The 23,069-nt window shown below is 42.3% G+C and overlaps 1 protein-coding gene across 6 annotated transcripts in view; it reads left to right on the forward strand.

Moving 5' to 3' along the window:
* LOC131203806 (RING finger protein 122-like) overlaps positions 1–23,069 on the forward strand; it is a 74,167-nt gene that overhangs the window by 36,202 nt on the left and 14,896 nt on the right. For all 6 annotated transcript variants that reach the window (XR_009156484.1, XR_009156485.1, XM_058194430.1 and 3 more), the window contains one exon: positions 12,053–12,209. Coding sequence is in view for 4 of the 6 variants with exons in the window: in XM_058194430.1 (XP_058050413.1) it covers positions 12,053–12,209 (157 nt within the window). In the remaining 2 variants the exon portion in view is untranslated. The remainder of the gene's footprint in view (positions 1–12,052; positions 12,210–23,069) is intronic.

Raw genomic sequence — 23,069 nt, forward strand, 5'->3', positions numbered from 1 at the left:
GCTCTTTGAGTGTGTAAGGTTGCAAGTCCCTGTACTAGGAGACAAATAAAACTTTTTTTATTCCACAAAGGTTTTTAAACATAGCTTCCTATTTGAGCCAAAGTCAATAGCAGCTTTCAATTGACGAGCAAATCATGCCCTGTGTAAGGTATTTTGATTTTCAATTTACTTCCACAAGTTGGGGACCTATCATGTAATTTTGATAAACAAAAATAAAATAAAAACATATTTTTTAATTAGAGAGTGGAAATGAACTCCAGGAATGCTGTTGTCATAGGTGGTGGCCATAATTTCACAGTTGTTCAACCTAATTCCCTCAACACTGTCAAACTATTTACTAAATCTACATTACTATTAATCTTCTCATCATTTTCATCACCAATCTCTTTCCACTTATGACTGTATGACTGTAACTTTTTGTTGCTATCATTAAGGTGTAAATTGCAACCTATGACCATCATTTGTGTTGTAAATGTTGTACCTTTGATGAAGGTTTTTTTTTTCTTTTTCTTTTATGTACACTGAGAGCATATGCACCAAAACAAATTCCTTGTGTGTCCAATCACACTTGGCCAATAAATTCTAAATTCTATTCTATTCTAATGGTTGTGGAAACCTACCACTAGTGAGACATAAGACAGGGTTAAGGTCAGAGAGATGTCAGAACTGATTCTAACTTTTGACCTTTTGAGACTCATCATCCTGGCGAACCTCTGCTATGGTTGGGAGAAAGCGAGCTGTTCACTCCTCTGTTTTCATTTCATCAGCCTGCAAATTGGCTTTTGCTACCAAGGTGACTCCCCAACATCACCAAGGAGGAAGCAAGAATGTAGAAGCTCATCCAAGGGAAAGTGTTTTGGAAAAGGCAAGGAAACCACATTGTTTTTCTGCAAAATAAGGTCTTTTATCAGAGGAGAACCCCTCTTCCCCTCTTGCTTTGAGGCTCAGAGCATTCCTGCACTCAGCACCTCTTTAAGTATACCAATTATTCTTTCTTTTAAAATCCTGCCTTATTTCTGCACTTCCACTCTCTTCAGGGAAAGCACAGGTCAAGTGCTATATGTACCTATGTTTGTTCTTTGGATAATTAAAACAGTGCATTCATCCTGAAAAATCACCTTTTCTACTCTTCATCTGTTGCTTGGTGCTGAATGGCTAGCATTTAATTATCTCTGCTTCAGGATGAAATCTCCTCTCTCAATTCATTTGCATACCTTGCTTATGGGTTTCTGCCTGTAACCCGGTATTGATGCTTTGAGTTGCATTTGTAGGGCTTTTAAAACAGTCTTCCTCTTATTGCTCCTAGATGATCTGTGTTTTGCATGAAATCAACAGTTTTGATTTCTGTACCATTTCTTTAAATAGTTCATTTGACTGGGCTTTCATCGTTTCATACTTTGGGCTGGTGGAAGTTGACTCCATTGGCTTCTGTAATTGCTTTCAACCGTGGAAGTCTAATTGCTATGGCATGTGCCTAACATCTTAGTTGGTGAGGATGAGCTTTTAATCCAACATATCCAGATTGGCTGTAACAAGAGGAGACAAGGTCTTCTGAGCCTTTAAGGGAAATTGCCTGTCATGGTTAAGTTGATGCTGAGGAAAATTCTATGTTACTATGTTACTATTTTACTTGATGTCTTCTGATACTGGAGTTCTCTTGAAGGCATAGCCATCTGGGTCTGGTTTTGTGGTTAGAAGTTATAAACTACCAACACATATACCATATGTTGCACAGTTTTGCTACTCAACTCCTTGAGGAAGGAATGCTTTGTTTGGTATTCATGGTCTTTCCATCTGTCTTCTTGTTTGCCATTTTAAATGTCATAATACCCTGAGCACCATAGGACTACTTAGCTAAATGTATGAAAATAAATGCACACCCATCTCTGCTTAACATTATAACTGCAAACTTGGTGCCTCCAATTGTTGATGGATTACCATTGCCAGTACCATCTATGAAAATGATGGGGAATATGAGGAGTTCTACAGCCAGAGGGCCACAGACTCCCCATCTCTGCTTTAGAAGTTGCATGATCAATGGCTGCCCCAATTTCACAAAATTCATTCCTTGGTTTCTTAATGAATTAGCACAATTAGATTTTCTGGGCATTGTCAAGAAAAGGCTTGTTATGCTGCTATCTCTTTCACCTTCTCCTCTTCCTGAGGCGCCCTTTCTGACTTGACTTAAGGGCAATAGAGTTATCACCCAATCTGTGTTGGTCACCACCTTTTTCAAATTTTCCACAATTTAGAGATCAACAGTGCTCTAAAGGATCATGGAAAATTTACATGGTTTCTTTCAATCTATTTGTACTTGGTGCCAATGAACCTTGTACTAGTGTTGAGTTCCCAGTAGCTACATAAGAATGTTATGCATGGATATCAGATGTAGCATCAACATAAGTTTCTTTTTTTTTTCTGATTCATTCCAATCAATATCATGATTAGGTAGGTAGGTGGGTAGGTAGATAGATAGATGACACAACAGTGATCGGTCTCATTCGAGACAATGACGAATCCGCATATAGATGAGGGGTCGAACGACTAGCCTTGTGGTGCAACCAAAACAATCTGGAACTGAACACACTCAAAACCATAGAAATGGTGGTAGACTTTAGGAGAAACCCTTCCATACTTCCACCTCTCACAATACTAGACAACACAGTATCAGCAGTAGAAACCTTTAAATTTCTAGGTTCTATCATATCGCAAGATCTAAAATGGACAGCTAACATCAAAAACATCATCAAAAAAGGACAACAAAGAATGTTCTTTCTGCGCCAACTCAGTAAGCTTAAACTGCCCAAGGAGCTGCTGATTCAGTTCTACAGAGGAATTATTTTTTTTTTTATTGAAAGAGTTTTAAAAAAACAAAAACATTTTTCCCCCTTTTTTCCCCCTCCCTCCCAAAAAAAAACAAAACACCCCCCTCCCTCCCCCACCCCCCGGCTTCCCGGGTCAATCACAAGGTAAAGTTATACATAAACCAAACATAGAATAAAATTTTCCCTTCCAATCCAAATAACCACATCCAAAGCTTTTCGTCTCCCAACCCCCTCCCCATTACATAAAATAACTTTCTAATTATTCAAAGGCAATCTGATATTTCTTAATCTGATATCTATTTTGTAGATAATCAATCCATTTTTCCATTCAATTAAATATCTTTCCTGCGTATTGTCTTTTAAAACGCTGAGATTTTAGCCATCTCAGCCAAATTAATAACTTTCAATATCCATTCTTCTATTGTAGGTATCTCTTCTTCTTCCAGTATTGTCCAATCAACAGTCTTGCTGCTGTTATTAAGTTCAAAATCAATTTAGTCTCAATCCCTGTACAATCCATTATAATTCCCAAAAGGAAAAATTGTGGCAGGAACTTTATCTTCTTCTTCAGTACATTTTGAATAATCCACCAAATTCTTATCCAAAAGACCTTAATTTTCTTGCAAGTCCACCAAATATGAAAATATGTAGCATCATCACAATCACACCTCCAACATTTCGCTTGGATATTAGGATACATACATGATAATTTTTGGGATCTAAATGCCATCTATAAAACATCTTATAAAAATTTTCCTTAAATTCTGTGCTTGTGTAAACTTAACATTTCTAACCCAGATTTTCTCCCATGTTTCCAACATTATTGGTTCCTGAATATTCTGTGCCCATTTTATCATACAATCCTTTACCAAATCCTTTTCGAATCTATTTCAAGCAACACATTATACAATCTCTTTATATGCTCCTGGGTCTGATTTCTAATTTGCTTTATTAAATTTTCCTCCCTTTGCATTATACCAATTTTTGATCTTCTTTCCATCTAGCACTTATTTGCCCATATTGAAACCAAGTATAATTCCTCCTTCTTCATTTAATACCTGTTATGATTTTAATTGCAATCTACCTCCTTCAGCATACAAAAGTTCTTTATATGTAATCATTTCCTGTTTCTGTTCTATATTTATATTCTCTATTGCATGTCTAGGGCTCGCCCATATAGGAATCTTGTAATCTAATTTATAGGAATATTTATTCCAGACCATAAAGAGCACTTCTCAACACATGATTCTTAAAAGCCCTATCCACTTTTTTCCATAAAATAAGTACGCATGCCATCCATATAACAAGTCATAACCTTCTATATTCAAAATTCTTTCCTCTGTTAAGTTAAACCAGTCACTTATTACTGAAAGGGTTACTGCTTCATAATATAGTTTAAAGTTAGGCATTCTTAAACCTCCTCTTTCCCGTGAGTCCTGTATTATTTTCATTTTAACCTCGCCTTTTTACCCTGCCATATAAATTTATTAATCCCACTCTGCCAATCTTCCAAATTTTTATCCTTTTTAATTATAGGTATCATCTGGAACAGAAACAAAAATCTAGGTAACACATTCATTTTAATAGCCGTAATCCTTCCCAATAGGGATAACTGCAATTTCTTCCAGCCACTCATATCATTCTGAACTTTTTGCCATAGCAAGTCATAATTATTCTTATAAAGTTTCTTGTTCGATGAGCTAATATAGACCCCTAAATATTTAACCTTTTTTACTACCTCAAATCCTGTCATTTCCTCTAGTTTTTGTTTCTGTTGTATAGACATATTTTTAATTATCACTTTTGTTTTATTCTGATTTATTTTAAATCCTGATACCTTTCCATATTTATCAATTACTTCCAACAAAAATCTACTTGAATTTATAGGATTAGTTAACGTAACCACTACATCATCTGCAAAAGCTCTAACTTTGTACTCATATTGTCTAATCTTAATTCCTCTATTTTCATTAATTCTAGTATTTTATCTAATAATGGTTCCAGAGTCAAAACAAACAATAATGGTGATAAGGGACATCCCTGTCTTGTTCCTTTCGCAATCTTAATAACTTCTGTCAAACTACCATTTACTATAATCTGTGCTGTTTGCTCTCCATAAATCGCTTTAATTATTCTAATAAAACAGTCTCCAAATTGCATTTTCTCTATTAATTTAAATAAAAAATCCCAATGCAATCGATCAAAGGCTTTCTCTGCATCCAAAAAAATAAGTGCCGCTGAAGTATTCTTCTTTCCAAATATTCCAATATATTAATAATCTGTCTAACATTATTCCTCATCTGCCTCCCTTTTATAAAACCAGATTGATCAGTATGAATTCTTTGTTGTAAAACTAACATTAATCTATTTGCTATTATTTTACAAAATCTTATAATCATTATTTAAAAGTGAAATCGGCCTATAGTTACCAGGTTTAGAGCAGTCTTGCTCCTCTTCGGTATCAGTGAAATAAAGATGTTTTCCATGACGGGGTATTCCACTCCTAATTGTATCTGATTAAATAATTCTTTAAGTGGGCCTAATATTTCATCCTGTGTTTTTATAATAAGTTGCTGTAAGACCATCTGTACCAGGGTTTTCCCATTTTAATTGTTTAATTGCCTCACTATTTCTCCAGTAGCTATCGGCCGGTTCAGCTCCTCCCTCTGTTCTAATGTTAGAATATTCACCTTATAATCTTTCAAATAATCATAAATGTCCTTATCCAATATTTTGTCTTTTGCATATAGTGCAGTATAAAATTCTGAGAATGCCTTTTAATTTTATCCTGTTGGTATATCTCTTTACCTTTATATTCTATTTTTTGTATGACACGTGCTTTCTGTTTCTTCCTTAAATTATATGCCAACCATCTCCCAGGTTTATTTGCATTACAAAAGGTATTATGTTTAGCATATTGTATATTCGTTGCCACCTGGTCTGCCATTAACATATTAAATTGACTCTGTAATATTTTTATAGCCTCCTTAAGTTTATGATCTTGTGGGTTTTGAATTAATAACTGTTGCTTCCTTTGAATTTCTTCTTCCAAATATCTACGCTGCCTTTGTTTATTATTCCTTTGCCTGTTGTCCAAGTAAATCAATATCCCTCTAATAAACGCTTTGCTCGCTTCCACACAGTTCCTATAGGTGTCCCTTTGTACATATTAAAATCAAAAAATTCTTTTAACTGTTTCTTACAATAAGTTACATTATCCTCATATCTAAACAGATTTTCATTCAACCTCCATGTTCTACCACCTTTTTTCCCTTGTAATAATTCCATCCATACTGAGCTATGGTCAGTTAAACACCTCGGAAATATCTTCGTTTTCTTCACCCTAGAAAGCAAGTCATTAGAAATTAAAATAAAATCAATGCGTGAAAAAGATTGATGCCTATCAGAAAAAAAAGTAAAATCTCTCTCATCTGGATTCCGTAACCTCCATATATCTCTAAACTCAAAGTCTTCCATCATTTCAAAAAAGGATTTTGGTAATTTTGCATGTATAGGTATCTTCTTGGAGGAGGTTCTCTTATCCCTTGTATCAATTACTCCATTCCAGTCTCCTAATAAAATAAACGAACTATAATCCCAGAGGGTCAACCTCTCATGTAACATTTTGTAAAACTTTTCTTGTTGCTGATTAGGTGCATAAATACCTATCAACAAAGTCTTTTTTGCATCTATCACCAGTTCAATAGCAATAAATCTTCCTTGAATATCTGCCTCAATTAGCTTAGCTGGTAAATCCTTCCTGATATATACAACAATTCCATGCTTCTTTTCCAAAGCTGATGCAACAAAATGGTTACCCAATTTTGAATTAATTAATTAATTTGGTCTGATAATTTTATATGTGTCTCTTGCAAACAAATCACATCATTTTTAAATTGTTTCAAGTAGTGAAATATTTTCCTTCTTTTCTGAGCTGAATTCAAGCCATTAACATTCCATGACAAGATTCTATTTGCCATTACTGGCCTCCTGAAGCTTTGAAGCAGACAACGGAAGCTCCTCCTCCGGTATCTTCCGTCTAGCTCCTCCCACAGCTTCCATAATGGGATCCTGACTTTTACTTTGAGACTGTTGCTCTTCTTTACGCTTAAGGGCTCCTCTTGTCACCCTTTGCTCTTGTGGTTCCTCTAATACTGGCAGCAATAAAGGCTCTTGGGTCACCACGCCTTCTTGAGTCTCTTGAAGTTTTTCTATCACTTCTATTTCGACTTTCAAAACTGTAGAAAGAAAATCCTTTGCCTTTAAAACAGTGTCAATTCTATGTCTCCTTCCTTGATATTTATTTATTTATTTATTTATTTATTTATTTATTGTTTGAATTTATATACCGCCCTATCTCCCAAAGGACTCAGGGCGGTTCACAGGCATATAAAACATCAATATACAAATTAAAACAATCATTAAAAAACTTATTCTACTGCCCAATTAATTAAAAATAAAAATATAAATATTAAAATCAATTTAAAAAAACCCTCTAAATTTAAAATCTAAAAAACTAAGCCAGTCCTGCACAGATGAATAAATGTGTCTTGAGCTCGCGACGGAAGGTTCGAAGGTCCGGAAGTTGACGGAGTCCTGGGGGGAGTTCGTTCCAGAGGGCGGGAGCCCCCACAGAGAAGGCCCTTCCCCTGGGCGTCGCCAGATGACACTGCCTAGCTGACGGCACCCTGAGGAGTCCCTCTCTGTGAGAGCGCACGGGTCGGTGAGAGGTATCTGGTCGCAGTAGGCGGTCCCGTAGATAACCCGGCCCTATGCCATGGAGCGCTTTAAAGGTGGTCAAAACCTTGAAGCGCACCGAGCCACAGGTAGCCAGTGCAGACTGCGCGGGATAGGTGTTATCGGGAGCCACGAGGGCTCCATCTATCACCAGCGCGCAGCCGCGTTCTGGACTAACTGTAGCCTCGGATGCCCTTCAAGGAAGCCCCATGTAGAGGCGTTGCAGTAATCCAGGCGAGCGTCACGAGGCGTGAGTGACCGTGCATAGGGCCTCCCGGTCCAGAAAGGCGCAACTGCCGCCCCAGGCGAACTTGGTAGAACGCTCTCCTGGAGACGCCTGTCAAATGATCTTCTAGAGACAGCCGTCCATCCAGGAGGACGCCTAAGTTGCGCACTCTCTCCATCGGGGCCAATGACTCGCCACCGATGGTCAGCCGCGGATTTAGCTGACTGTACCGGGGCGCGGCATCCACAGCCACTCTGTCTTGGAGGATTGAGCTTGAGCTTGTTTCTCCCCATCCAGACCCGTGACGGCCTCCAGACACCGGGACAGCACTTGATGGCCGTTGGGGTGGTCCGGTGTGGAAAAGTACAGCTGGGTGTCATCCGCGTACAGCTGGTACCTCACACGAACCCACTGATGATCTCACCCAGCGGCTTCATGTAGATGTTGAACAGAAGGGGCGGGAGGATCGATCCCTGCGGCACCCCACAAGTGAGGCGCCTTCGGGCCGACCTCTCCCCCCCTGTCAACACCGACTGCGACGGTCGAGAGATAGGAGGAGAACCACCGATAAACGGTGCCTCCCACTCCCAATCCCTCTAACCGGCGCAGCAGGATACCATGGTCGATGGTATCGAAAGCCGCTGAGAGGTCTAATAGGACCAGGACAGAGGAACAACCCCTATCCCTGGCCCTCCAGAGATCATCCACCAACGCGACCAAAGCCGTCTCCGTGCTGTAACCGGGTCGGAAACCGGACTGGAACGGGTCTAGATAGACAGTTTCATCCAGGTGCAAGGGAAACTGATATGCCACCATACTCTCTACAACCTTCGCCGTGAAGCGAAGGTTGGAGACCGGACGATAATTACCTAAAACAGCCGGGTCCAGGGAAGGCTTCTTGAGGAGGGGCCTCGCCACCGCCTCTTTCAAGGTGGCCGGAAAGACACCCTCCACCAAAGAAGCGCTCGTAATCGCCTGGAGCCAGCCTCGTGTCACCTCCTGCGTGGCCAGCACCAACCAGGAGGGGCACGGGTCCAGTAAACACGTGGTGGCATTCAGCCTCCCCAACAACCTGTCCATGTCCTCGGGAGCGACAGGGTCAAACTCATCCCATAAAATGTCACCAAGACCACCCTCAGCCGTCTCACCCGTATCACCGCAGTCTTGGTCCAAACCATCCCGAAGCTGAACAATTTTATCGTATAGATAACTCTTAAACTCCTCAGCACGTCCCTGTAACGGGTCATCCCGCTCCCCCTGGTGTAGGAGGGAGCGGGTCACCCGAAACAGGGCGGCTGGGCGGTTATCTGCCTATGCAATGAGGGAGGAGGCGTAGCTACGCCTCGCCTCCCTCATTGCCACTAGGTAAGCCCTAGTATAGGACTTCACTAGTGTCCGATCAGCTTCTGAACGGCTAGACCTCCAGGAACTCTCTAGGCGTCTTCTCCGGCGCTTCATCCCTCTCAGCTCCTCAGAGAACCAAGGAGCCGGTTGGGACCTGCGCCGGGTCAGAGGCATAAAGGCACGACCGGTCTAAGGCCCCGCCGCGGCCCGTTCCCAGGCCGCAACAAGTTCCTCAGCCGAGCCGTGAGCCAGACCCTCAGGAAATGGCCCAAGCTCCGTCCGGAACCCCTCCGGGTCCATCAGGCGCCTGGGGCGGAACCAGCGTGTCGGCTCCGTCTCCCTGCGGCGGTGAATGGCGGTCAGAAAGTCCAGACGAAGAAGAGAGTGATCTGACCATGACAAAGGTTCAATGACTATTTCCTTTAAGTCCAGATCTCTCAACCACTGACCAGAGACAAAAATCAGGTCCAGGGTGCCACCCCCAATGTGAGTAGGGCCATCAATTACTTGGGTCAGGTCCAAGGCCGTCATGGAAGCCTTGAACTCCCGAGCTGCCGTCGATGACGAGCCGGACGATGGCAAGTTAAAGTCCCCCATGACTAAAAGTCTGGGGGTCTCAACTGCCACCCCGGCCAGCACCTCCAGGAGCTCGGGCAGGGCAGCTGTCACGCAGCAAGGAGCCAGGTACGTGATCAGCAAACCCATCTGGCACCTATGGCCCCATCTCACAAAGAGGGATGGGGCCATAGATAGATAGAATAGTGTCAGATAGTGATAGATAGAATAGTGTCATAGATAGAATAGTGTCAGTCCAACTGGCACCTCCCATCTGAATTGAATCTGATGTTTTTTAAGTTCTTGTGTAAAAAAAGCAAATTCCTTCCTGTCTCTTAACATCTTTGAAGGAATCTCTTTCAACACCTTCAACTCCTGTTCTCCAATTTTTAAAGTTGTCTGATATGAAACTTGCAGAATTTGATTTCTCATAGTCCTTTTCACAAAATAAACCACAATGTCCCGAGGAAGCTTTCTCTGTCTTGCAATCCAAGAATTAACTCTATATATTTTATCAATTTGGTAAGCTACCTCTTGGGGGTCCGCTTCAATAAATTCAGCCAATGCTTCTGATATAATTTTTCTTAAGTCTTCTCCACGCTCTTCTCGCATACCACGAATTCTAAGAGCTCCTTCCATAAGTTTATATTGTAATATCACAACCTGATCTTCATTTTGATCCACTTTTTTCTGAACACCTTTCATTTCGTCTTCTAAATGCTTATTTGACTGAGAGATCTGTTGCATTTCCACTTCCAATCCTTCAATTTTTACTCAGTCCTTGAACTGCCATAAGAATATCTTCTCTTATTTTTGCATTAAAATTCTCCATCATCTCTTTTTGCCTATCTTCAGAAAGTTTTAATTGTTCTTTCAATATTTCCTCAAGACTTGGTTCAGATCCCTTCTTCCAGAAGGCTTTAAAGGTTTAGCTGCCATTCTGTCTTCAAAAGAATCAGGAATTCAAACTTAATAACTTTCCTTCCCTCCTTTCAGTATAAAAAAACTCCGTTTGTAACAATCCACAAATAACGCTGCTTCATCGTACTAAAAAATTTTTACTTTCACTTTTAGACGCCATTTTAAAAGTCAATTAATCAAAGACAAAGAAAGGTTTCAAGTTTCAAAAAGGGAGTCGGTACTTGCCGTGCTGATTCTGCATCAAAGATCGAACGCTTGTGAAATTCCCGTCTGCTTGGAATATCAATCAATTTAATAAGTCCTCTAGAGCAGAAGCGACATTCCTCTCCTTTTCCCTGATAAAAACAGGGGCGTGCTGAAGTTGGAAGGAGTGGAATTCGGTGGGGTCATAAATCCAGGAAAATTCGCTCTTGAGAGCAAACCCCCTGTCAGACCTGCCACTCTTCCACAATTCTGATAACCTCTTTCACCCAGAGATTATGCTAAGCTCAGTGAACAGTGATTTATTTTCTGTTTCACTGACTTTTACAATCTTCTAACACGGAGTGCTCTGTTAGAGCACCCAGTAGGAGGGTGACGTCACTGGAGCCTCCCTTCTACAGAGGAATTATTGAGTCTGTCATTTGCACCTCTATAACTGTCTGGTTCGGTTCTGCAACCCAACAAGAAAGACACAGACTTCAGAAGATAATTAGAACTGCAAAAAAAATAATTGCTACCAACCTGCCTTCCATTGAGGACCTGTATACTGCACGAATCAAGAAGAGGGCCGTGAAAATATTTACAGATCCCTCACATCCAGGACATAAACTGTTTCAACTCCTACCCTCAAAACCACGCTATAGAGCACTGCACAACAGAACAACTAGACACAAGAACAGTTTTTTCCCGAAGGCCATCACTCTGCTAAATAAATAATTCCCTCAACACTGTCAGACTATTTACTGAATCTGCACTACTATTAATCTTCTCATAGTTCCCATCACCAATCTCTTTCCACTTATGACTGTATGACTGTAACTTTGTTGCTGGCAATCCTTATGATTTATATTGGTATATTGACCATCAATTGTGTTGTAAATGTTGTATCTTGATGAAGGTATCTTTTCTTTTATATACACTGAGAGCATATGCACCAAGACAAATTCCTTGTGTGTCCAATCACACTTGGCCAATAAAAATTCTATTCTATTCTATTCTATTCTATTCTAGATAGATAGATAGATAGATAGATAGATAGATAGATAGATAGATAGATAGATAGATAGATAGATAGATAATATAATGATATATCAATTCTAAAATTAGCTCAACAGACTCTGGGAACTTTGCCCATCCACAAGATTAAGCCTAGCTTATTCCAGGCATGTTCAAACAATTGTAGATATTTAGTTTAGCATTAGGTACAAATACAACTTTACCTCCCTCTCTTTCTCATTTCTAGGATGCTTCTGTGGTCTGGGATTGATCTATACCAACAAAACGTGCACCATGCCTCCCATCACTTTCCAAGACTTGCCACTGAATATCTACATGGTGATTTTTGGCACAGGTGTCTTCATCTTTGTACTCAGCCTTATTTTCTGCTGCTACTTCATTAGGTGAGTCATGTTTCCAAAGGGAGTTGTGAGTGCAGATGGCAAAAGAGAGGAAACTCAACAAATGTGCCTAGGCTACTGGCTACAGTTTTGTATCCTTTTGCTATTTTCAACTGAATCAATTACTTGAAAGTATTGATTTTTCTTCAATCTAATACCTAGTTAGATTGAAGAAGAATCAATGCTTGCAGTAATTTTAAACCTTTTTGAATTAGAGCAGCAGTTTTCAAACTAAATTCCAAGGTCAACAGTAAGAACCATAGGAGCTTATTGTAGATTCTTCCATAAAACATTGGGTTGGGTTTATATATCATAAGAAGCCATTCTTTTAATCATGATTTACTAAGCAGAGGTTCTTAATAGTCTCAGACAAAAAGCTCTCTTGCTTGCTAATCTACTTGATTCTAAATGTCAGGACCAGAACTGAATCTGGATATTTTTGCATGCAAAGGGATTGCCCATGGAAATGTATGATCCTTTGGCATTCAAATCACATGCCGGAGGGGCCAGGACATGAAATCAGCCCTATTCATTCAAGGTAACCAACTGTGCTGTTCTTGATTTTGTCCATCTTCTCTGTTGACTTTGATTGAAGTCCCAATTATGAAAAATGTAAATTTTAGTGGGTAGGATAAAATATTAGAAAAAATTGCCCATTGTTATGTTAGTTATGCTAATTGATTAAATAGAGAATAAACATATCTCAGTTCTGCTACATCCCCCATTTTAGTGTTCCTGAAGCAAATACAAAGTAGAAAATTCCAACTGTAATGTGGAGTTTTTGTCATCTTAAACCAAGTCTTGCCCATAAAATTTCCAGGGCAACTCCTGCTACATGCTGGCAAGCCATTTCTGGCTAAACAAAAGATGCTGCTTCTCTTTAGTTTGCTCAAATCAAACTGTTACTCATCAACACACACCCCTCCACAATAGATATAAACAATACAGTGGCTGAAAACTTGGTACAAATCTTAAACCAACAGATCAAATGGTTGCTAAATGAATGACAGTAACTTGAAGTCTATCTGTATTGTAACTTATTATTAGCTGGGAATACTACTCCTGAAAAATTACTTTCTTTTCTTTGCTCACTGATTTAACTGGGCCACCCTAGGGGGTAAGCAACTTTGCTATCCATATGGTTTGGATTTCAACTCCCATCAGGCCTCAAGGGACTGTAGGAAATGTGATTCAAATAATCTGCGCACACATGCATTCTTTTTCTCCTTCCAAACTTAAAACTTCCAAAATATTTTCATCATCATTTCTCAAGTGAATGGTAACTTCATCATGATCCTGCAGTTGAACGTTTAAATCTTTCCAAGAATGTAATTGCGACCCAATCCTGAGAATAATAGCCAGTCATTTCAAAGGACTGGTGCTTGTTCAAAAATCTAGCAGGAAACTATAGGAAGTTGGGGGGAAAGGGTCTTATTCAGAAGGCTGGAATAGATCTATTGTCTCTATGGAAGATGTCCTGGCTCTTTATCTATTTATGGAAAGCTTATTTTTAAACCTTTGCAGTCATCTGCAGCCAGAATGTCTAGAAAAAGCCTGGTGAATGACACAGAACTGCTGTCATCCAGCTCATTCTGGAGCTTTGGGACTGCAGAACATTAAATGGAAAGATACAGGAAATATGTGGTCAGGTTTGCTTTTTTCCAGCTAATCAATATTGGCTTGGGGTGTGTGAGTTAAGGTCAAACTTCAACTGTCCTAGTTTTGAAGTGTGAACACTGATCTGTCAGATTAATAAATCATGACTGATGTTTTCTCAACAATATTTACTGCAAGCTTTTCAAATGTTGTGTTGCTCTGTCAGGGGCTTAGAGCGGTCTTCAGCCTTGCTTTGGTAACTCAGCTCAGATCTTAGGACTTGAAAGTGGATCAACAGACCATCTGTCTCCAACCTGGTACCCTTTGAATGTGATTGGACTGCAGTTTCCTCAATTGTGGATGTTGCAATCCAATTGTATAATACACACTGCAGAACTGTGTCCACATTTGCACTCCAGGTTGGATCCACCACATTTGCTCCAACTTCTAAAGTCTATTATCAGCACTCTCATTCCTTTGGTTAAGAATTGCACAATTCATTTTTCTCTTATCATAATCCATATGGCTGAAAGCCCAAGATACTCATTGAAATGGTTGGCTTTTTATACTAAAGTGGGAAGTGGAGGCACCTTTTCCCTCAGAACACCTTCCAGATAGAAGCTACTGCAGGGAAGTACAGATTATGATTTACATATGCAGAAGGTTCCCAGATTCAGTCACTGGCAGCTGCAATTCAATGTTTTAAAGAGCAGGTGATGCAAACAAAAATAGACCATCTTGCTCAAGATGGACCAGTTTCCTGGTCTGATGTAAGGGAGCTTTATATCTTTGTAATATCGCAGGATACATCTGCAGGCAATGGAACAGCAATGCACATTTATCCTCATTTCCCTAAGTTCTGTATGCCAAATAGAATCACAATGCATAAATAAGAGCAGAGAGGGAGGGAGATCTTATCCAGAAATCAATGATGAAGAGAACTAAGAGGAATACTCTACTTTGCTAGCTATGATGTCATCAAGATCTGCTGGAACAAATACAGTTGTACTTGCCACATCCTGTGCTTCTGTCTCAAAGGATTGAAATTCCCTGCATGAAAAACATGTCAGGAGGCAGGGAAAGTGCCATTTCTGGAGCCAAGGATGGCAACTCCCACCTATCTCAGCAGTTGTTTTGTGTTATTTGCCTAATTTAGTTGCTGATCACACATACAATGCAGGAGAAGGGTATTATGCATGCTTGCATTGTAGACATTCCCACTATAGAAATTTGCTAAAAAATAAATAACAGAGGAGGAAGGGAGCTTGGAGGACTTCCAGCCCAACCCCCTGCTCAAACAGGAGACCCTCTACCATTTCAGATAAATGGTTGTCCAGTCTCTTCTTAAAAACCTCCAATGATGGAGCACCCACAACTTCTGGAGGCAAGTCGTTCCACCAATTAATTGTTCTGTCTATTTCTTCTTAGATCTAGATTGCTTGTCTCCTTGATTAGTTTCCATCCATTTCTTCTTGTCCTGCCTTCAGGTGCTTTGGAGAATAGGTTGACACCCTTTTCTTTGACACCCTTACATACTGGAACACTGCTATCATGTTGCCCCTAGTCTTTCTTTTCATTAAATCAGACACTTAAATGTACCCCTGCAACCCTTTTAACACTACGTAAAGCAACTATTGCTGCTTGTATCCTTCCTTGTGGACTGATTAACATTTTAGATGTGAGATGGTAGTAGGTGAGAGCATCTCTTTTGCATACAAAAGTGCCAAATCTAACACCCAGGACCTCCAGGCCTGGTTAGGAAATAAAAGCTGAAAAGGGACTCTGAAAGGTGCAGTTACTATCAAAATAATGAGGTGGGTGAAACAATCATTTGAGTACCGTATTTTTCGGACTATAAGACACACTTCCCCCCCTCAAAGTGGGCGGAAACGGCTGTGCATCTTATACAATGAATGCCAAAGCTCCGCCTACCCACCGGCCCCACCCTTTTTTGGCTTTTGTGCGTCGTGCTTTCAGCCTCCGCATACCCCATTTTAGACCCATTCTAGGCTGTGGGGATTGCCACAGCACATCGCCACCAGTTGCCGCCTGTTTTGGCCTTTGCACGTTATCTTTTTGGCCGGTTCCAGGCGGCGGGGAGTAGCTGCGGCGATCCCTGCAGCTTCAAACTGGCCAAAAAGATGACACACAGAGGCCAAAATCGGGGCGTGCGGAGGCTGAAAATGCGACGCACAGAGACAAAAAACACAATGCACAGAGGTGGAGATTGGTGGTGATGTGCTGTGGTGATCCTGGAAGCCTGGATGCATGCGGAGGCCGAAAACACAATGAATGGATGCCAAAAATGCAATGCGCAGAGGCCAAAAACACGATGCGCGGAGGCGGCAATGGGCTGTGACGATCCTCACAGCCTGGAACAGCTGATTGGTGGTATTCCGGGAGGCCAATCCAATTGCCAATCAGCTGCTCATCCTGAATCAGGCTGCGATAACATGCTGACCAGGCTGTTTGCTGTTTGCTGCAAGGACGCTAGCCAGATGAATACTGATGGATGCTGGTAGGCAGAGGCAGATTTTTTTTTTCTTGTTTTCTTCCCCAAAAATTAATGTGCGTCTTATACTCCAGAGCATCTTATACTCTGAAAAATATGGTATTTCTCAAGCTCAGTTCCATAGGCTAGGTATAGCACTCATCCCTTTGGTGCTACACTTAGCGTTCCTCAAAATCTTACTACAGGTACTCCTCAATTTATGACCGCAATTGAGCCCAAAATTTATGTTGCTAAGTGAGATATTTGTTTAGTGAGTTTTACCCCATTTTATGACCTTTCTTACCACAGCTATTAACTGAATTATTGCAGTTCAGTTACTAGCACAGTTGTTAAGTGAATCTGGCTTCCCCATTGATTTTGTTTGTCAGAAGGTCATAAAAGGGGATCACATGAACCCAGGACACTGCAAAGGTCATAAATATGAATCAGTTGTCTGAATTTTGATCAAATGGCCATGGGATCCTGCAATGATCATAAGTATGAAAATGGGCATAAGCAGTGGTGAAATTTAAAATTTTTCGCCACCGATTCTGTGGGCGTGGCTTGGTGGGCATGGCTTGGTGGTCATGTGACCAGGTGGGTGTGGCCAACATTTATTTATTTATTTATTATATTTGTATACCGCCCATCTCCCGAAGGACTCAGGGCGGTTCACAGTCAAAAACAACAGAAAAACATATAATACATAAAAAGCTAAAAGAATAGACAGTTAAATTCAATTGATGCTCTAACTTTTAAATACAAATTTAAAACCTCATTTAAACCCTTTTTTTTAAAATCCCAAGTTTAAAACTACGTTCAAGCTAGTCCTGCTCTTGAAACAGCGTCTTCAGCTCATGGCGGAAGGACTTGAGATCGGGAGTTGGCGAAGCCCCAGAGGAAGCTCGTTCCAGAGGTGGGGCCCCACAGGGAGGGCCCTGCCTCTAGAGGTCGCCAGCTGACATTGTTTAGCTGACGGTATCCGGAGGAGGCCTTCTCTGTGAGAGCGCACTGGTCGGTGAGAGGCTAATGGTGGCAGTAGGCGGTCCCGCAAATATCCGGTCCTAGGCCATGGGCGTTTAAAGGTGATAACAAGTACCTTGAAGTGAACCCGGAAGACCACTGGGAGCCAGTGCAGATTACGCAGGAGGGTGTCACATAGGAGCCAAAGGTGCTCCTCTATCACCAGCGCAGCCGCATTCTGGACCAGTTGGAGTCTCCGGGTACCCTTCAAGGGAGCCCCATGTAGAGAGCATTACAGTAGTCAGGCGGGATGTAACCAGGGCATGAGCAACCGTGCATAATGCAGCCCGATCCAGAAAGGCGTAACTGGCGTATCAGGCGAACCTGATGAAAAGCTCCCCTGGTGACGGCTATCATATGATCTTCAAAAGACAGCCGTGCATCCAGGAGGACGCCCAGATTACGAGCCCTTTCCGTGGGGGCCAATAGTTCGCCCCCAATAGTCAGTGATGGAATTAGTTGACTGTACCGGGCCGCCGGCATCCACAGCCACTCGGTCTTGGTGGGATTAAGTCTGAGTCTGTTCCTCCCCATCCAAACCCGTACGGCCTCCAGGCACTGGGACATCATTTCAACAGCCTCGTTGGGGTGGTTAGGGGTGGAAATATAGAGCTGGGTATCATCAGCGTATAGATGACAACTCACCCCAAAACCACGGATGATCTCACCCAGCGGCTTCATATAGATGTTGAACAGAAGAGGCGAGAGAACCGACCCCTGAGGCACCCCACATAAGAGGCGCCTTGGGGTTGATCTCTGTCCCCCCGTCAACACCGTCTGCGACTGGTCGGAGAGGTAGGAGGAGAACCACCGATGAACAGTGCCCCTCACTCCAAGTCCCTCGAGTCGGCGCAGCAGGATACCATGATCGATGGTATCAAAAGCCGCTGAGAGATCTAATAGGACCAAGACAGAGGAACAACCTCTGTCCCGAGCCCTCAAGAGATCATCAACCAACGCGACCAAGGCTGTTTCCGTGCTGTGACCAGGCCGGAAACCGGACACATGATGTCACTCAAGTCACATTCTCTTTTTCTTTCTTCTCTCACTCTCTCCCTTCCTCTTTTTTCTTTTCCTTTCTTCCCCACCCCTACCCCTCTCTCTCTCTCTCTCTCTCTCACACACACACACACACACACACACACACACCTGGTCTGAGCAGCAGCTGCTGTGGGAGAAGGAAGAAAGTGCTCTGGGAGGGTGGGCTGCCCAGCCTGGAAGTGGCGTGTCCCCCGTCATGGGCTGGATGCAGGCAGCAGGACCTGAGGCAGAGGAGAAGGCAAGTGGGCGGCAATCGCCCAAAGGCCTCATGGAAACGAAGCATGCCAGGCTCAAAAGGCGAGCGAGCCTTGCCATGTTCCCCTGAGACAGCTCTTCAGCCGAATGCAGCAGTTCTTCCTTCGCCGCCACCAGCGTCGGCCTTACATCTGCCCACCCTCCTGGAGCACCCCTGCAGAGCTGTAGAGGAGGAGGAGGAAGAGAGGGGCTTGCTGCACAAAAGCCCCAAAGGCCGTGCAAAGTTGTAAACCTCCGGCGAGCTTGCAAAACATACTCAATGAACCCTGCAAGGAGGAGGAGGAGAAAGTTGTGGTCACCTTGCCTTTCGTCTTACTGCTCCGAGTCCTGCCCAGCCTCAAAGCTGGTGGAGGAGAAAAGGAAGGGGAGGAGGGCTTCTTGGTGTGATGCCTGCATTCTCCCCCCACCCCCCTTGCATGGGCAGCATCTTGGCCTTGCAGCCACTATGCTATACCCCGCGCAAGCCACGGGCGTTGCATCGGGGTGCTGGAGGTGAGCAGAGCCATGGAGCAGTTTTGCAGAGGAGGTAGAATAGTGCTGCAGTGGCTGTCCACACCCTGTTTCTTGCCAGCCAGACAGGAGAAAGGGGAGGAGGGAGGGAGGGAGGGGGCAGCTGGGTCTTCCTGCCCTTTGCTAGGCACTCCCCCCCGCTCCCCCCAATCGCTTCCGAAAGATGTGAGAGGCATTTCAGGCAAAGGTAGTGCCTCCCCCAAGGGCATGGGGATTAGGATTAGCTGGACACTGACCTTGGAAGGCAAGTGGGCATGGGGGACCACTGGGAAGGCAGCATGGAAGGCAAGCAAGCATGGCAGGACTGCAGGGAAGGGTGTAGGCTGCTAGCTCCCTATCCTGCAGCCCTGCCATGCTTGCCTGCCTGCTTCCATGTGGCCTTCCGCTTGCCTGCCTTTGCAAGCTGGCATGGGGATGCCAGGAAGGTAGCATGGAAGGCAGGCAAGCATGGTAGGGCTGCAGGGAAGGGAGTAGATTGCTAGCTCCCTTCCCCTCAGCCTTCCATGCTCGCCTGCCTTCCACCTGGCCTTCCGCTTGCCTGCCTTCGCAAGCTGGCCAAGGGGATGCTGGGAAGGCTGCGTGGACAGCAGGGAAGCATGGCAGGACTGCAGGCTGCGGACCAGTTCAGGGGCGTGGGCAGTCAGCGGTTGCTACCGGTTCAGCAAACCAGCCCCAATCTCCACTACCGGTTCACCCAAACAGTCCGAACCAGTAACATTTCACCCCTGGGCATAAGTCACTTTTTTCAGTGATTCTGTTACTTTGAACAGTCTTTAAATGAACTGTGGTAAGTCGAGGACTTCCTGTCCTCAAGTTCATTGGCAATCTCCCATCTCTACCTCAAAAATAACTCTGTTGTTCTCACTGTATCCCCAACATGTTTACTGCTAAAACATGCCATTTGTGGCTTAAATGCCAGTTAGACAATTTTCTTTTGAGGGCAATAAAATGTTGGCTGCTCCTTCTCCTTTAAATTTTACTGGTCAATTTCAGGATGAAGCATCTGATTATTCATAGAGAACCATTTACTTTCCCAAAAGAGCTATTCTTTCCAAAGTTGCAGAATGCAGCTTTTGGTCTGCGCTCTCTCTCTTTTATTTTCTTCAGCAATCTTGTGGCCTCACAAGCAATAGATTAATCTCTTGTCTTCTAGAACAGCCATAGCAACAGCGTCAGTATTTGTCTCTTATCCTGCCCCTGGTTCCAATTTAGTGTAGCTTGGGCACAAAGAAACCTCTGTCCACACCAAACAGAATGATTATTCAGAGTCAATTTTCTGCTTCCCACGGCTTAGACCAGCTGGTTTATCTTCCTCAGCAGCAAATGGACATTTGACCCCAGCATAGTGTTAACTAAGCGTTGACCCAAACTTTCAAGCAGCAGAACACATGCTGGGTTCACTGTTAACGCACTTGGAACCTTTAACTGCCCTGTGGCAGCTGACTTGGGCAGTGCAAGACTGAAGAAAAGCCAAATTCTTGATTACTCATCTTTAGCTATCATGTTGGCAGTTATTGGGACAGTAGGGTTAATCCATGCACCACCAGGTTCTATCAGCTATCAAGAAGTGAACATCAACCATCTTCTTTTTTTAATTTAATGGAAATACTCCAGCCTTTGGCAGGGGTGTCAAACTGAAGGCTCGCGGGCAGGATGCGTCACGCACAGGCCATGCCCACCCCAGCTCTGTGAATGGGAAATGACATCACAAAATGTCATGTGATGGCAACGTGATGTGACGAGTTTGACACCTGTGATCTATGGAGATTCTCTGTCATGGTAATCCCAAAGGTGTTTTTTCAAAAGGCAATTGGACTTCAGTTCCGAACTGAAGGAACTTCTTGGATGAGAAGTGAAACTGAAACGTCTTCAAGGAAAAACAAAAGAAGTCCAATTGCCTTTTGAAAAAAAAGCACCTTTGGTAAGTGCAATTGTAGCAATTGATCTCCATTTGGAGATTGATTGATTGGTTTGTTTGACGGCATTTATGGCACTTCTGGGATGATCCCCAAATAAACCCTGAGCAATGAGATTCACAGGTTACAGGTAGCCCTTAATTTATGGCCAGTTCCTTAGTGACCGTGAAGTTCCAATTGATCTGCTTGGGGGAGAGAGGTACTTAGAACTTGGATTAAAAGTTCTGATGGTCACCACCATCTCCTGCAATCACTTTGGGCACCTGGCAACCAGGTCATCTTTACAGTATCCTGCAGTCACATGACCATGCTTTCGGATGGTTTTTCAGAAAACTGGCATTTATTTTTGAGTTTTTGCAAAACTGACCCATGGCAAATTATGAGTTTGCTTAACAGCCGGTATTTGCTTAACCATCACTGCAAAAAAAGGTTGTAAAATTGGGTTGGTTACATGACTGACTCGCTTTATGGCCATCATAAATTACTTACTGCCGTGAGCAAGCTCCACTATGGTCATAAGTCGAGGACTACCTGTATAGGCAATACATACTATAGATATATATATTTCTTCTTAGAGCTCTGATATTTCATGGTTTATTAGCCATATAAATGGATGCAAATAATATTGTAACCTTATTAATAAACATGGAACTCTTTGACTTTTGAGGTTCTGCAGGTTGCTACCAATAGCAGATGAGCATAGTGCAGGTATAAGAAGACACGTTTGTTTTGCTGCAGCCACTTCCTGTTTTGTTTTGTTAGTTTGCCTTCCCACCACAAACCACAGGGAGAAATATAGTGGAACTAGGAGCAGACCTGGTGTAAATAGTCTTTGCAGTCATCATCAAGTGCATTTATAATATCAGGGCAGCCCTTGGCTTATAATCACAATTGAGCCCAACATTTATGTTGTTAAGCAAGACATTTGTTAAGTGAGTTTTGCCCCATTTTACTACCTTTTTTTGCCACAGTGGTTAAATGGTTAAATTAGTAACATCGTTGTGAAGCAAATCTGGCTTCCCCATTGACGTCACATGTCAGAAGTTCACAAAAGGTGATCATATGAAGCTGGAACACTGCAACCCTCATAAATACATGCCAATAGCCAAACATCTGGATTTTGATCACATGACCACAGAGATGCTGCAATGGTTGTAAGTGTGAAAAATGGTCATAAGTCACTTCTTTCAATGCCATTGAAACTGCAAAGGGTCACTAAACAAAAGCCGAGGACTACCTGTGCTATAAACTCTTGTGATCTATAAGTCCCTTTGTTTCTCCCTTTGCTTAACATGATTTATCCTTTTGAATGTTTTATGACTCAGTCTGCCCAGAAATCCAAGTTTGATGGAGAATCTAATATCTAGTTTTCCCCCATCCTTCAGATAGACTTCTATCTATCCGTGAAGGAAAGAAAGAATCCCACAACTTTCACTTTCTATTGTATATTTAACCATTATATTTGCAATATCGTAGTCTGAAAACATTTTCTCCAGCGTTTTTTATAAAATCCACTATGATCATTCCTGTATAATTTACCTATAAACTTGATTTTATTAGCGAGGAATTACTCTGAGAAGTGGGATTAAATAAGGTAAAATGCCTATGGAATAATAATAAAAGTCAAAATAAACCAGGGACAGTCTTTCCCATGCTAAGTGTGTACTTAATTGAGTGTGTACTAAACTGATCAACACAGATTCCTTTTAAAAAAAATACACAAATATTTAGTCATATGTTTAAAGCCACAATGGATCATAATGTTATCATTATAGGAAAACTATAATCCATTCACCAATATTTGCCATCAGGGGATGATAGCTATGAAGGGTTGGACTGGATATACATTTTAGTGCTTTTCCATCACAGATGGTAAAATTGTCAGTTACTGGAACAAAAACTTATTGCCAGGATTAGAAAAACTTAAAGTCTAGCTAAAAATTCTGGTACTTCCTAACATATAAAGCAAAGTTTTCAAAGGCAAAAAACCCCCACAGTCTAAATGTGGCAAGTTCCAAAGAAACTCTTGTT

This window comes from Ahaetulla prasina, chromosome 9 (genome assembly GCF_028640845.1).
Source record: "Ahaetulla prasina isolate Xishuangbanna chromosome 9, ASM2864084v1, whole genome shotgun sequence".
NCBI classification, from domain to species: domain Eukaryota; kingdom Metazoa; phylum Chordata; class Lepidosauria; order Squamata; family Colubridae; genus Ahaetulla; species Ahaetulla prasina.